The sequence below is a fragment of the Lichenostomus cassidix genome, chromosome 2 (genome assembly GCF_008360975.1).
Source record: "Lichenostomus cassidix isolate B80296 chromosome 2, HeHo_3.0, whole genome shotgun sequence".
Classification (NCBI taxonomy): domain Eukaryota; kingdom Metazoa; phylum Chordata; class Aves; order Passeriformes; family Meliphagidae; genus Lichenostomus; species Lichenostomus cassidix.
Window position 1 is genome coordinate 31,358,632 of NC_139482.1, and position 17,063 is coordinate 31,375,694.

General features: G+C 41.2%; 1 protein-coding gene across 3 annotated transcripts in view; it reads right to left on the reverse strand.

The window, feature by feature from the left end:
• Positions 1–550: 550 nt before the first annotated feature.
• Positions 551–17,063, reverse strand: part of RAPGEF5 (Rap guanine nucleotide exchange factor 5) — a 205,761-nt gene continuing 189,248 nt past the window's right edge. For all 3 annotated transcript variants that reach the window (XM_085050902.1, XM_085050901.1, XM_085050900.1), the window contains 4 exons: positions 16,053–16,140; positions 12,749–12,813; positions 7,663–7,717; positions 551–4,289 (listed from right to left, as the gene is read on the reverse strand). In XM_085050902.1, coding sequence (XP_084907028.1) covers positions 4,171–4,289; positions 7,663–7,717; positions 12,749–12,813; positions 16,053–16,140 — 327 coding nt within the window. In that variant the 3' untranslated portion in view covers positions 551–4,170. The remainder of the gene's footprint in view (positions 4,290–7,662; positions 7,718–12,748; positions 12,814–16,052; positions 16,141–17,063) is intronic.

The following is a 17,063-nucleotide window of genomic DNA, read 5'->3' on the forward strand; positions in this document are numbered from 1 at the left end:
GCTGCTTCCTGGGGTTTGCAAGTGGAAAGGAAGGAAGGACAGGGCAAACCTCAGCTGCTTTACAGTGCACTTGCAGCCCATCCTGAGCTCTGCCTTCCTGCTGCAGACCAGCCCAGAGGAAGGAGAGGAAACAGCACAACAGCACCATCAGGGATGACTGATGACAGGCGAAAGCATTTGCTGTCCTCAGTAAGAGGATCAAGTGCCAATAAGCAGGCTCCAGAGGATATGAAGACAGATTTACTCCTCCCCTCTCCCACAGGGACTTCTCATGGTGGCTCGAGGCCCCTCTTCGACTGTGCTGTGATGACAGGGCACAGCTGAGGCCCCATTAACATCATTCCTGCTTTGAAACATTGCTAGCAGCAGGTCCCACTGACCAGAGAGAGATGAGCAGCTCTGAAAGGGGTCAGGCTGCTGAGCCTTTGTGCAAGCCTGCATCCACCTCACAAGTACAGTGAGGGTCTGTGGAACTGAATGAATGGAACTAAAATATTCCATGTAGGAACAATAAGTATGTGCGGTAGGCATGAAGGCACAGAGCCCAGAATTGATTAAGGTAGTTTTTATATTTTGAAAAGCAATATTAAAAAACACTGGAAAATGCAAGATAAACATAACAGTTGCTTCTACAAGTTTTAACCTTGTATTGCTTGGCCATTTTGACATATAAATTATTGCTTACTAGCTCTCATAATTACACAACACAACAATATGTACAGAGGCAAACAAGCATGAAATATGCAAAGGAAAACATTGGCAACATTGATTCTGGTAAATCAGATTATTTTATACATACCAGGTCTCATAATGGTGGATAACTACTAGCTGCAGTCCCTGAGAAGTTAGGTAAATACCTTGATTTGGGGGTTTCTATTTTATTACTTTTAATGCAAGCTGACACCATTATGGCACTCGAGAGAACAGGCAGGTGTTCTTACCTCAGCTCACTGACTTCATCCCAGTATTTAACAGTGTATAAGATGACAGTAAATAGGCTATGCAAATAAACATTACTCTGCCAAAATGTTTAGTATTTACATCTTTCTTTATAATTTTACAGCAGCACAGGTCTTATTATTTCTGATAACACCATTTTTTGCCACTGCAATGCAAATGAAATTTATTGCTATCCAAGATGGTGCTGGAATCAAAAAGCTGTGTCAAGGAAGCATCTAAATTTGTTGCAACAAAATCCCACATCAAAGAGGTATAAAGTGACACAGCTCTTTCCTTTGTTCTGACTAAATACTCCTCCTAGCTACTTAGAAAAAGAATATGGAGAGTATTTAACTCCAGGTGTGATCGTGATAAATGGAATTTACAAGATTTATAGATTTTATACCACATAACCTAACTGCACTAATAAAGGATGTAAAAAAAAAATCACCCAATATCACCAGAGCTGGACCCTGTCAGAGGCTGGATAGAGCTGCCCTTACCTATCACAGGGTTTATTTCTAGTTCTTCTCCCAAACACCACACCTTCAAATTGCTTGCCAGCCTGCAGCAAAGCTCTGCAATACTTCACCTGTGGAATGAAGACTCTGAAAAGCCTTTTTTTAATTAGATGTATTAGCTACAGGTTTGGGCTATTTACCTTTCTTTTATAGTAACAGTTATAAGGCCCATATTTTCAACATTAAATTGATGCAGTCACGTTGGACCCTCACACCTGAAACTTATATCCAAGTTATACAGGCCACTATAAAAACTAGTTTGTAAAGCTGTGACTAGTTGTTTAATTAGTCACAACACAAATAATGCTGGTTAATGCTGGTTGTGTGCCTCCAGACTGATTTTATGCCAGCTGCAGGGGGTAGAGAACACCTGATTTAGTGTGAAATTACAGCGGTGAAGAAAGCCAACACCTCAGCTGGCTCGAAGCCTATGGGTGTGAGTTAACCCATCCCTTTACTTCATTTTGAGCTGGCAGAGTGAGGAGCATTCCAGGTAGGTCTAGCAGACTTTCAAATCAAAGCCTCAGCACAGAGTCATCTTTCTTATTTTTATTTTTTCCCACCTTCTTTTACCTTTCTCCAACACAGCTGCTGCTTCATCCACGATAACTACCAAAACTACTACAGAGCCAAATGCAGTGAACTGAGAAACAGCCCCACCTTCTCACCCTGAATACCTTTGAATACTCCCTCTCCCACGGATTTCCAGAAAAACTTTGTGAACTAGAGTGTTACACCTTACGAGCTGAAGCATGCAGGCTGGTCTACATACAGGCTTCTAAAAATAATGCCACAGTAAAAAAAAAATTCACAAGAGGGAGCTCAAAACCCAAGAAACCATCCAGGTAACGCAGCTAGGGTGGGAATTCCAAGTGCTGTAGCCCTAGGAAGAACTGCAAAAACACAAGCAACAAATTGTATCTGGTTTTTGTTCTTACACTGCAAAAAGGAGCCCACCACAGCTAGTATCTTCATTTGAACAGTTTTGGTCTGTTTGCACAAAAGAGTTATTTACAATATGTGCAGTCACATCTACAGAAGAACATAGGAAATTTTTACTCCATGGCCAGCAAGAGTTTATTTTTTTTGTTTTCTTTTTACTGGGTAAAAAGAAGATTTTTTTTTTCTTTAAAAAACAAAACCAAAACCATATAGTATTTGATAATAACAAAGTACAAGCAAATACCTCTGTTCTGAAACATTTGTTTCCTTTACAATAGATCTATACAATATTTCACAGATGGGAAAACTGAATGCATTTTACAGATTCCCCCACAGACTACTTGTTAAAGCTGCTTTTTTTAAATCCCTTTAAACCAGAGATAACACAATGATGAAGAGCATGCTATTTCAGTATTCCCACATTTTAGTAAAGGAGCATTTTCTTGGAAGTCTTCCTCACGTGGAAAACATACAGCAGAGATGGGCAAGCAATGCAATGTATCCTCCCTGCTCTGCAAAGGGACTGTCACCATGAGTCAGTGCACAAACACAGCCAGAGAACACCCTGCACATCGTGGCTTTCACTAGATCATTTCAGGGCAACTTCTTGGCACTGGAAACCAGAGCTAGGGTGACGGTGGTGCTCAGATGTAGGTCAACTGTAGACAAGACTTTAGAAATGCTGCCTCAGGACAGACCCAGATGCAGTACCTCTAGCTACATGAGAATTGGCTATGGAAGGGCTGTGAAAGGGACAAAAGCAGTAAAGGGACCCTGGTGCTGAGAGCCTGGTGTGTATGCAGGGAATTACACTGGTACCCTGTATGGTGCACCTTTCTGTTCTTCAAAAACTAGAAGCATATGCAGGTCAGGTGAAGTTTTTCCTGCTGAAATGGTATTTCTGGGGGGGAAAGAATTAGAAATGTAGATGGATCTAGGCATTTGCCCCTGAATAGACATCAAGGAGGCTGTAATCCAAGCAGAAAACAAAGCTCCTGCTGTAATAATTTATAACACGTTAACTGCAGGAGCCAGTGCTAAATCTGAGATAACTGAAAAGGAAGAAAACAACATGTTTTCAGTATACAAACAATTGTGTCCATAAATTGCAACAAAAGTGAATTGCCTCTTACAGCATGTCTTATAAAGCATATTCTTAAAGGAGCCACAACAGAGTGAACTGTTTACTGCTGACCTCCACATCACAACATACCCTTGAGTTTCATCAGGTTGTGCTGCCTTGTTATATTCCCATTCCTGGTTGCTCACACATCTCAAATATGATGCTCCAGTGGACTCACGGGAGCTGCACAGATTGCACATAATTTTTGGCAACAATACTTTGGCAGCCTGGAATTAGTGAGGTACATACTGTGGTGAACTGGGAATCAACCCCCTTGCGGTATGTTGCTTGCTGAAATGTTTTGCTGCTGTGACATGATGATTCCTTTCTGTCTAATACTGGCATAATCTGCATTGAAAGCTATGCTGGACCAAACACTATTTTCACAGAAACCAAGCTCCTGAGCTCAAAGGACACTGCTCCACTCCCTCAAGTCCCAGTGACCAGCAGGAATGGCACCAAGCTTGCCCTGCAACTCTGTGAGCAGCTCCTTTGCTGGCTCTTGCCTGATTTTCCTGCGCATGTTGTGTGAGCTACTGATAAAACTCAGTAAACTGTTCTCATATAGGGAAGCAACATGCTTGGCATAAACATTCACTTAATCCAAAGTGCTGCAGTTACAAGGTTATAGGAAGCTGTGTAGGCTCACAGTCGGGGCTCTATCCTGTGGGAGAGCTCAAACAGAGCTTGCTGGTTGTCGATGACATGCAGGTGGTGGACGTATGGCTTCAGCTCATGATGCTCTTTCGAAGGGACTTCATTGCCTGCAAGACAGGAGAAAGGAGGTGGATCAGAAAGTTGTGCCCTGCCTGCTTCTCTGTCCTGTGTCACAAGGTCACTGCTGTGCCACCTGTCAGGTGCTAGACAGCCACAGGAAAGACAGCCAGCAATCAAAAGGACTTGCTGTTTAAGTGCAGTGCATGAGGTAACAGCTAGACAGAGAAAAGGGGAGAAGAAAGAAATAAATAGGCAATTCTGGGCAGCCTGCATGCATAAAGGAGGGACACGTCGACAGCAAGAAGCTGACTCTTCCCAAGAATAAGATTTACTTCTGCTGGCAGTACAGGCAGTCCATCCCCTGCAAGGGTGGTTCAAGGTTTCCTTTGTGCTGCTCTGGCAGCACAATGGGACCTTGAGCAGGGGTGGGCAACTCAGCCTGCAACTTTTAAAACATTTTAACACAAGTCCACAAGACAGCAGGCCCTGGATGATTTTATTCAGAGCTGGTGAAAGGTGACAGCACAGCAGATGGATACTAGAGCTCTTCAAAGCTGCTCTGACAGGCCCCCGCGTTTTGATCTGTTATGCTTTTGATTTCTGATCTAGTAACAGAGACAGGAGTCATGCTGTCATTTCATGGGAGTTTACACAGCAAGAGGAATTAGCTGTGTTACAGACAAACTGAAGGGTGGCCTGAATAGCAGTTGTTCTCTGTTACAAGCTTTATGCTCAGAATGGGCTTGTGGGAACTCGCTGCCTGTGAAAACCTCCAGCACGGCTGGTACCAGCAGAAAAAGGACAGCCAAGCCCAAGATCCACCAAGACAGGCAGAGAAAGTAACATTGCTGACTGCTGGCAAACAAGCAACGGTTGGAAAGCCCTACTCCTGTCCATGTCCTCAAGAAATTCTTAATAATATTACCATACAATGAAATAGAAAACCCCTCAAAATTCCCTGAACCAATCAGCTTAACTCACACACTTCTTCCCTCTCCTTTGTTTCATTATCATCCTTTTCTCCACACTCTCCAGCTATAGGAGAAAGTTTCCAGGAGCCTCCCATCCCACTTGTTTCTGAAGCTGGCTGCACGATGCTGTGTGGGTAACTCGGGATGTGAATGCAGCCAGTTCTGCACGTGGCTGCTAACAGGGCTGCTGGCAGCTGCTCGAAAGAGCTCTTGCAGAGCAGCCATCTAACTTGAGCAGAGGTGGAGAGAACAGGATAATGTGATAAATTTGTGTCAGGATACAGAGCTGACCTTTTAGTTCTGAGGGAATAGGATCCCAGCAGCTGTGCTGAACATACTGAAAACACATTCGTATTTCTCATTAACACCTCAAATGACAAAAGCTTGAATTATGTTATTTTCTCAGGCTGCTTTTCCTTGCTTTGGAAATGCCATTATTTGTTTTCAGGATTTAGGATATAAATGTTATTTCCATTAAAAAGGCATTTCAGCTTTACTTGGAACCTAACCAGTTTCTAATCCAGAAACATTTGGCCTGCAAGCTTAATACACATGATGGAGTTCATAAACAATAATAATATTCCTTGCTTAGTTTTGTTTGAATTTCTTCCTACAGTGAGATGCCTGCTGCTCTTAGGCCAATCTGGGAATTGATGCAGTAGAAAGATTCACATTCCTGAGAGCAAAATAAGCCCACTAGAAAAGGAAACTGTCCATAAAGTCTCAATAAATATTCAGTGAATTCATTTCATGCCTAAACGAATTTAAGAAAAAAAAGTGCCTACAGGGATGTCTGTATAAGCTGCTTTTTAAATGCCAGCTTCACAATAAATCAAGTCCGTGGTAAAATAAAATAACAATTGCCTACTTCAAACTACCAGATTATATGATAAATCTCAGGTATTAACCTTGGATTTACGTTGCAAAACTTACAAAATCACTTGGAAAAAATAAAAAGGCAAAAATGAGATGAGAGATATGCAGGAAAGGTGCAAAAAACCCTCACATCACTGAAAGGAATAAATGTTACTTCTTATAGTGCCAAAGAGGAGACATTTCAACTTATAGAGGCATGGTTTGGATTTATCAATATTTCCTTCAGCAGCTGAATTAAAAAAGGCACATCTTGCTCCTTTCCACCTTCTCCCTCTCCTACATACATTTATATATTTATATTTTCATATATATGTATATAGATATATATATAAATTATTCAAGAACCATAATATTGAGCAGCCTTTGTTTAAAAGTAATACTGTATATACACGATAATTCTATAGGACAAATGTTTCACGAAACTCTTTAAAGTACCTATTATTCTCCAAGGTACCTGTATTTATAATTAAAATTATGATTATTATTCTTTTTGTTGGAATCAATGCTGACAGCTGCTGAAAATTCAGTCTAAAGAAAAGTTATTATTCAACTCTATTTTCCTCAAGGCTGCAGCACAATTCTGAACTTCTCTTTGAAAAGAGGTTTTAGTGGCCTCAATAAATGACATGTTTAGTGGGTTTGACTTAAAAACTAACTGCTTCCTAAAGTAGTTCTTATGTCCCCTTCCTGTGTTTAACATCTCTGCAGAGAATAAGAACACTGAGAAGGAGTAAAACAAGGTTTCTCCTCTCTACAGCAGAACAAAGAGAGCTGAAGTCTTCTGGCAAGGTCCCTCAGGGCTGGATTCTCTGGTGGCTAATAAGGCGGAAACAGCAACAACAACAAAAAGCAAATAAAAAAAGTCCTCTGTGCAGCTGAGGCACTTGAGATGATTCCCTTTAGCATAGATCCTCCAGTGTCTAAAGCAGGCACAGCTATATCTGCAGCTTTCCCTAGAAGAGGAAACAACCTCCTCATTTCTTCCTCCTCAACTACTTTCATGAAACCCACAGGATCTTCACACCTTCCAGGCTTCTACCATGTTGTGAACTGTCCTTAAGAACCCCAAATAAACAAACAATTGCCCTTGGTAAAGAGCCAAGGGGAAAGCTGTGGGGATGAGCACCATCTTTCAGCTACTGGAAGCCACGGCAGCTGTGAATTCCTCACCAAAACACCCACACTGGCAGGAGACTGAGCTAACTCTGTAACAGGTGGGAAAGGGAGCACCAGCAGCATATTCCAGAAGCCTCCATTACTAAATGCAGCTGGCACAAATGTTACACAGGGTTCTGAAGAGATGGCAATCTTTGCAGGAAAGTAATTTATTGAAATTTGGAAGCTGTTCCTAGAAATATTTTGTAAAGCTTCCTCCAGCTGTGGTTTCTGCTATGTTGACCTTCCAAAAATGATGCTCTCTCTAGCCAACTGGATAAATAATTTTTGACCACATTCTGCTGCTATAGTAAACCTGAACAACTGGAAAGATAACAGGGAAAAAAAAATCCCAAAAAACCAACAAACCCTCAAGGATGTACAAAGGCAAAATAAGCAGGAAATTTTTTCTACTCACCAAATTGGTTACTTCTGCAATGTCTCAATGACCGAACAGTGTCTGCAATCATGTGCTGCAAAGACAAAATAAAAAACATCAGTCTAAAAACCTGAGACAGATTCTGTCATCAGAAAAGCCTGAAAAATATCCTTGCCCTACACTGTACAGCAAAAAGCAACTGAGGTAAGGTAGAAGATTAAGACAGCAGGAAAAACTTTGCTCGTTATTTTAGTGATGCCACTTGATGAAAGAGGATTAGTCTAGATATCTTATTTATATCACCTAGATTAAATGCACTAGGAATCCATGGAAAGTGGAAATGAAAAATAACAAAACAGTTGCTCATTTTTGTTCCAGTGACTTTTATTAAACTGAAAGCCTACAGCAAGGAAGACCTGCGGACTCAGTGAGTGCTTGGGAGTTCAACCCCAGCTTTAGTGCATTATCTGAGGTATTCTGTAGTCTGCAGCCTCTCCTTCTGCCTCCCCATGTTGCATAATTAGACTGTAAGCCTCTTTGTGGCACAGACTACACCCCTCAGCATACACTTGTGTAATGCCTACCACACTCAGGCACCAGTGTCACACAGGCAGGTCTCTGCAGCCTAACCAGCACAAAACAAAGGAGCCCACAGCCTACGTGCTGCAGAGCAAGCACCCTGACATCTCCACAGGTGTGTACCAAATAAAACTGTCCTGTAGGTATGCTATTTTAACAAAAGCTGGTCCTAACAGGAATATTGGATGTTCACTTAGATTTAGCAGAGGAAACAAAAGGTGAAAGCTCAGTTCCTCATTCAGGCTCAGGTCTTCAATTTACAAAAATTGGGATTATTCACTACAAAACAGTAGAGGGAACTTATTTTCCCTAGATACTACCCATAAAGTTCTTAACCCATTACTTTTTTAATTTGACTGTTTCTGTGGCAATTCTTCACCAAATCAAGTAAGTAACTGAAGCAAATTGCAGTTAGCAGGAATGCTCTGATGGCTCCTGCAAACAGGTGATCCTCTTTTCAAATCTCCCTTAAAAATTATTGGAGGTGGAAAGGATTAACTGTCTTGAGCAGAGTATGTTTAAGACCAGCATGATGCAAAAAAGCTCATCTCTCAACATCCTGGGAGTAGCTTACAAGGCTCCTCCACAGAAAAGCTTATCCCAAGACCATGTTTAATGGAAACTTCATATTTCTTTCATCAGTAAATCAAAATAATTTTTCTTGTTACCCGCTGTGCTTCATTTGCCATGAAATTATACAATCTCTTGTGCTGATGTCCTTGCTCTGATTATAATGAAGTTCTAATGAGATGATCTAAATTTCATGATCAATAATGTGAGTACTGGCAGCACTACAACTTCCACCAGTGCTGCTACTGTGATGTTTTCCAGCCAACACCCTTTGCATTTGGATTTTAGAAGTCAGAGAGACCCAACTATCACACACACTGTAACTCTTTGCTGTCTCTCCTTTGTAGTCAGTCACTGTGAGGGTCCATCCCAAGACTGGCTTCGGGAGGTGATGCTCTGGTAAGGTAAGAATCTCTTTGTGTAACATTTAAACCAGAATCTCAAATCCTCTAGCTTTAGTATCCTAATTAGGCATTTCTCTCTGGTTTCAACTCTCTGGGAACCAAAAGTAATGCAGAAAGACAGCTAATGTATCTGAAAAGCAAATGCTATCTTCTGACTGTTTAAACAGGTGCTTGCATACTTCTTAGTGTGATGACTAACACATATTTCTTGTGGCTTTTCAGCCTAGCAGCTACCCAGGATCATTAACACTCCTTTCGCCCAGGACAGCAAAGCCTCAGGCTTGGGGTTGCACAGATATTTGGGGGTGAGGGTTGAGAATCCACAGCTGCACGTACACAGTCCTTACAGCTGAAGGCTCTAGGTAAGCAGGTGTTATCGAAAATGGCAATGGTCATTGACCTGTAATAGAATTTGCTGGAGTGTGGCTAAGACATGTCATTGCTAAGACATAGCTGATGGCTGGAGAGAAAAACCTGAAGAAGCCACATTTCAGTGAAGCATCTCAGAAAATATCATGGAAATACCTTGAGATGTGACCATATAAGACTACATTTTCATTTATTCCTTCAGATTTAGTTGAGGAAGTAGGTATGGTACTAAATATTGATCTAACACTATTATAGACCAGACTTTACCCAAAATGCAATTAAATAAACCACTGCAACCTCTTCACCTTTGCTAAAGCTAGGTAACCTTTCTGAGACAAAAGATCACTTCTTTTCCTTCTCTTTGCAAATTTCCTTCTTTATATTTTGAATTAACTTTGTATCCACTGCAATCATGTCATGTCAAATCAAATTCAGTCATGGTAGGATTGCTGAGGTCTACGAATATAAAAGAAGCAGGGATTGTAGGGAGAAAGAAGATCTTTTATTAAGCCAACTAATATAGTTGGAAAAAATAATAGTTCAGACTGACAAGTTCTCCTTCAGGTGAGATGTTTAATGCAGAAATGAAACATTTCAAAATACTGATCCAAACGGAGACACAAGAAATCCTCTTTGCTTTGAAATTCGTAAGTGGAAATTCTACTCATTTATGACAGTGAGTAAGTTCCTTCCCCAAAGCAGTAATCTGCTATGGTAGAATAATTCTTTTCTTCTTTTTCTGCAACAGCAAATTTGCAGGTGAGGTTCAGTGGCTTGATCCAAATTGAGCGGGAGTCAATGTCAATTCTAATTTTTTTCAGCAAAGGCCAGAAAGTGCTCAGCACTTCAGTGTTCAGTACAGAACACCAAGGAGGACATTGTTCTTTGGGACAAAGCCCTTATAATTAGGAAAGAAACGTGGACTGATGTATACGTGATCATGTGCGATGCATCCTGTTAGCTCATGCCCATTGACTAAATCCCTGAACATCCAACTGAGCCAGTGTAATACCAGCTACTGCCCGAGTTTCCACTACACTGATATTCAAATCTCTCCTAAGCCCCCACTTCCTAAGCTTGCACTATTGCCTGCATTCATATGCACAGGGCTGCATGAGACAGCATGTTTCTGAGAGCGTGATCTGAATGATAATTCAGAGGAAGTGTCAGTCTGAACAACCCTCACCCCACAGCCATCACCTCAGACTCTCCCCCCTGCCATTTAAAATGCCCATTATCCTTTTGCATGGAAAAGGTGAGATCCTGGCTCACTGAAGTCAATTAGCAGAGCTCCCACTGCCTCTGGAGACACAAAGAAGAGAGAAAGGACAGGGATTCTTACAGGAAACCCAGCATACATTAAACATATACATGAATAAACAACAAACAAACAAATGAACACAGTCTGCTAAGACTGGACAACAATTAGATCCTACGTATTCACTTAATAAATATATGGGCCAGTGGGGGGATTTTAGTAACAATTATGGTGCATCAAGGGCTGGTTTAATTTACATGTTAATTGGATGTACTTCCAAGAGGCAATGAAGAAGAACATGCTAATGAATTTTATGCAAACACCTAAAGGTCAAACAGTTAATGGACTTGGGACAAGAAAACCTTTCATTACATGCAAATCAGTGTTCTTATAAACCCTGCAACAAGAAAAGGTACAGAAATCAAATAGAAAACACCAAAAAAAGGAGCTCAGGTCCAAAAGTCAGAGTCTACATCTGCTTGCAAGTTGAAAGACAACGTACATTATGGTAGAATGTGAAAATAAGTTCAACATCTGGTTCATGAGTAATGCCATGGTTGTGCATTCATTCTAAAACAAGTGCTAACACATGGAGAAAACAGTTGGGCACAATTCACCAACCACAGCCATCTGGACTAAGAGTCCCATGGCAAACCTGGAGCAATTGCAAAGAACGTTTTGGTTTCTTGGTCAAATACTACAGGGCAATAAAAAAAAAATCCAAGTTTCTCTACACCACCACTGCTCAGATATATAGGCTTTGGCTTTCAGTGCCATACAATCTCAGAATCACAAAATATCCTGAGTTGGAAAGGACCCACAAGGATCAAGTCAAACTCCTGTCCCTGCACAGCACCATACCCAAGAATCACACCATGTGCCTGAGAGTATTGTTCAAACTCTTCTTGAACTCTGTCAGGCTGGTGCTGTGAACACTCCCCTGGAGAGTCTGTTCCAGTGCCCAACCTCCCTCTGGGTGAAGAATGTTTGCCTGATATCCAACCTAAACCTCTCCTGACACAACTTCAGGACATTCCCTCAGGTCCCGTCCTGCTCACAACAGAGAAGAGATCAGTGCTTGCCCATCCTCTTCCCCTCACAAGCAAGTTGCATCTGCAATGAGGTTTCCTCCAGGCTCAACAGACCAAGTGACTTCATGAAAATATTATTAAAACAAAAACCAAAAAAAATAAACCAAATCTACTAACCAACCAAGAAAGCTAACAAAAAACACCAAAAACACAAACCACCAAACCTCAACAAATGTAGTAGCAAATTAGGCAACTAAAACCTCTGTCAGTAATGCCATGCCACAGTAGACGTCATGTCTAAATTGAATGTGGCCAAAAATACAATGTCTATCAGTGCCCTGATGCATAAAAGCTACAACAGTGATATTTACAGTCAGTTTAATTCATATTTCAGGCATTATTTTCCTCCTCATTCAACTCAGATCAAAAAGTTTCACATTAATTTAAGATCCCTAAAATTGCAATACCGCTGGAAAGTGATAAACTAGAGGAATCTTTCCTTAAGTGATAAACTAGAGAAACCTTGAGGGGGAAGAAAAAAAAAAAGGGAACAGTTCAGAGAAAGTTGAAGCAGGAGAACTTAATTAATAAGAAACAGCCCACGAGGTAGTGCAAAGGACTTGATCTCATTTAGTATAAATGAAGAGTCACTGTGTGGCAGTGATGATGGCCATTACAGGTTTAGCCATTTTACACAGAAGTGGAGGAGGAAGGAATGAGAAGAGAGAGGAGCAGAAGAAAAGGGCAGGAGAGAGAGACTGCTGGCTGCTTTATCCTGCTTGCTCTTTTTTACCCCCATTTATTTCTTCCTAATTCAGCCAGAAGAAAAGTTTTTAGTCTTACAAGATGAGGAAGGTAAAGGGAAAAAGAGAACATGAATGTTTTGAAAAACAGGAAGGACAAAATTAGCTTACCAGCTTTTCAAAATTAACGAGGTTATCCAGAAATGTTTTATTTCCTTCATGGATAAATGTTACATCTGGAAAGAAAAAAAAAATTACTAATCACAACCTGTTTTTTTAATGCAAATAACTGAAATTACTAAACAGCAATAAAAAGAAAAAAAAAGGGAAGTATCCCACTGAGGATTGACACAGTATCTTGTACCAGTAAAACAAAAGCCTGGCCTAATGGTGACATGCAAAGATTATCAGATAGCAACAATACTTACACATTGTTAAGAAGAGTATTTTCAAGTGGGAGCAAGGATATCCTATAAAACTTGGTCTGTGCTACTTCTGGGATGCGTAACATAGAGAGGATGGTGAGGAGCAGGGGAGGTAATCCAGAGGGATGGTCCTGCATGGCATGTCTGCTCTCCACACTCTGCCCGTGGCTGGGACTGGGCTGTCCCTGAGCCCAGTGCCCCACAGGGATAGAGCTACCAGATGCTGGAGCTGGCTCTGACAGCCCTTCACCTCCCTCTTGGGACACAAGGACTCTGAAGTCCTCCCCAAAGACATGGGCTACAGCAGTGGCCAGCCAGAGAGGTTAAACACAAGACAACAAAGTGAAGTACAAAGCCTTGAAATAAGCATCGTGGCTAGGGAAAAACACTTTTATGTACTGTTGTTGGAGGGAATTTGCAAAGGAAACAAAAGGTCAGAGGAAAAGGAAAAGGTCTATATTTGGCTCCAGGAAGAGAACTGAACACAGTGTAATGAACTGGAGGGAGAGAATATCAGGCAAAATAAATGTTGCTAAGTTAAGATTACAATTAAAACAGTAGTTCAAGGCCATTTTTTCTGGTTTTCTAATGTGTATTAGGTCAGAAGTGAGAACTATCTTGGACATGAAGTACCAAGAATATGAATAGATTCCCTGTGGGAATGGAAGCTCTGACTTCAACAGTGAACCCTCCAGGCTACTGAAAATACTGGCAGGAGCAGCACAACTGTGCCCCCATCAGCTCTCTCCTGGACGTGAGGGTACCCAGGAGATCCTTGAGGACACAGCTCTAACAGGATGAGATGGCAACCCAATACCATTACTCCTTAAAAGCCACATATATGTACACCAGCGGGAGAATGGCACACAGTAAATGGCAAATGTCTCCCTCTCAGAAGAGGTGTCAACCTCCAGCCCACTAGTCTCACTGTGCACCTCAGTATTTCTCCTGTGCTCACCCCTAGGAGTCCCTCTGATACACACATGGACCCCATGTTTTGGGGAATTTTAGGACTGGAAACCTGCAGAGATGCTTTGTCACACACACCACACCTCCCCCATCCGCCTCCACCTTCACCCTCCCTCAAAACAGCCCACCTGATTTATTTCCTTGGGTTTCAAAGGCTCCCTCTGTGCCTGAGGGGCATTTTGTAATTGCTTGGAATTGAAATGCTAAACGGCTTCAAATGCTGGTGGAAACCTGGGGCTGGGATTCTTCTGGCGGTAATGGAGAGCTCCTGTGCCGAAGGGGGACTGGGCTGGGGCAGGCAGGATGCCAGCCTGGACATGCAGAAAACAGCATTTGCTGCCCATACCTCCAGCACCTCCCCTACCCCTGGGCTGCATCCTAATAATGCATCTCCTTCCGCCAAGAGAGAGCTGCACCCTCTGCATTTCCTCTGCTGGGCTGCTCTGGGGTACCCAGGGAAAGGGACACAGAAAGGACACAACTTCAGGACACAGGCAGTACTCGTGTCTATATCAGTGCAGTTAAAAACTGTCCATCACTTCTAATGAAAAACCTATACTGGAAGCAGAAATTTCCACACAGCTTTTTAAGGCATTGACAGCAATGTGTATATCTCTGAGGGCAGAAGGAACAGAAATTTGCTTTGCAGCCAACAACTAAGAGTCTAGATAAATTCAGTGGAGCAGAAAATTGCATCTGAACTAGGTTATAAGGGTATATCACAGTATTTTATTACACATTTGAAAAATCTGCCTGATTTTCAAAAGCTGTGTCTGTGTGCTGTGAGAGCTCTGCATTTAAATTTAATTAACTTTTAAAAGGACACTCTGAAGTTATTTTTCATAATTTAAGAATTTTCATTTTTTTAATTGAAACTACTTTTGTTCCTATTGTGATGAAATACAGCAATTTGCTGAGTTATTAATGGTTTCTATGCTACCCTTGCCTATTTTACTGGTCTTGGAAATGACCTTAATGCAAATATGCTTGATATGGAATAAATTCCTTTGCACTGTGAAATACTTTGGGAATTACCAACCTTGGTAACAACTCTTTATGGATCACTGTATTGAAGGACATTACTGCATTAATTTCAAAGCCTTCTTGCTATCTCCAATACAAGTAAAAGATACAAATGATGTCTAGGTGCATGTTCTTCTACACTATATTGTAGTGCTGTGCAAACATCATTGCTACAAGTGACTTATGTTTGCTGCCTTTGTTTGCAGGCAAGAAATACTCCAAAACACTTAAAAAATATTGATTTTGAAGGCTTGATAATTGTATCCATCTGAATTAATGCAAACTCCTTTGATGTGTGCAAAGAGGGGAAGTGTCTGGTGGCTCCCAAACTGTCACCGACTGATCTGGAGAACTGCCTTCAAACATTTCACAGCAGCAGCAGCAGGTTGGAATAAACAGCCTAAAGAGAACACTTTCAGAACACAGGAATAAACAAATGAATTTGCCATGTTCAAAGACTAGGCAATTAATAATTAATGACTCCAAGACAATGGAATATTTGAAATACTTGCCACTTAATTAGCTGCCCAGCTCACTGCATTAGCAAGCAGTTGTACTTTATTTTAACAGATTTAAGAAAAAATAATTTTAGATAGTAAGATTTTATTTATCTCTTTCAGACCTATAAGGGACTTGGAAATGCCATCCTCTCAGGACAGACAGATGGGACAGGTTCTGCTTTCAGGGTGGCACCAGGGAGGTTCATCCCAGCAAAGCAGGGAAGCATCTCCCAACAGGCATCTCACAGCAGCAGTCTGACCATGGCCAGTGGTGCAGGGGCTTGCAGGGTCACACTTCTCCACTGAACAGGATGTGGCCAAAGCAAAAGCACACAGCTCTATCCACACCTGACAGGACAGTATGAAATTTTAAAACCTGTGTGAAAATTGCTATCTTCCCCCTGTCTTAAAAGGAAGTTGCTTATTATCCAGACCAAGTGCTATCTCGTAGATATCACCGCATCTGTCACATACTCATCTTAAGACAACCTGAAGGAAAAATCACCTTACACTTATTTTAATTAACAACAGTGAACAGCAGCCAAGATTTAAGGTTACCTTTCAGAAGCAACGGCATGAAGGGGATTTTCGGAGATTTCATTTTCTTGAATGCATCTCTGTAAGCTTTGTGATTCAGAGAAGGATCCTACAAAACCATTTGAGTAATAGACAGAAAAATCAATAGGCTATAAAAAGAGCAATTCTAAATCCATTACAGGCTTATGATCTGAACATGATTTAGATATAAAAGGTTTCTTTGGGATACAAGGTAGCTAAAGGTTTTGTAAGCTAGCTGACATGCTAAACTGAACAGGAAACGTAAACAGTGAAAGGAACAAAAGCAATTACGTTCCTCTAGATGAAGCAGTGCTAAATTGAGAGGAAGCTGCAGAATAGATTCTCTTGGACTGCTCTTTAATTTCCCCACAAATTTCTATTAGCAAAATCTCTTACTATATAGTACAAAATGTATCCGAGAACGTATTGCTAATTAATTTCTTCTTTAAAAAACCCACAAAACCAACATCACCAAAGAGCAACAAAAAACCCCAATAAAAACTGCCTTAAAATCTATGGAGCACACTGGAGACTTTCAAAGAAAATAAAGTGGTATGTTTCAGTGGTATTGTGCAGCCAATTCAAAAACTAATCTCAATTTCTCATATAAACAAACTCTTTTGTACACCAGCTCACACAGAATCTTTAAAACCATTCATTTATAAAGAACTCCAAGTACAGAAGCGTGACAGCTGGTAAAGGCTGGATCTCCTGCTCCTCATGCCAGGCAGTGATCTTACCATGCACCCAATGCCATGACTGCCAGAGAAAACATTTCTTTATTCTGCTTTCATAATGCTGACAAAGACCCTCAAGCCTCAGATTTTGACATTTGTTTTTTAAAACTTGAGCTGGTCTCTTTTTCTCCTGATCTGCAACACGTTGCCTCAGATAAAGGCTGATTAGCTACCAGAGCAAAAGAACAGCTTCCAAATTGATGCTGGTGGAACGATACTACATTTACCTCTCTCTGCCCTTCCTCCCTCTGTCAGGAACACAGCCTCTTTCCTT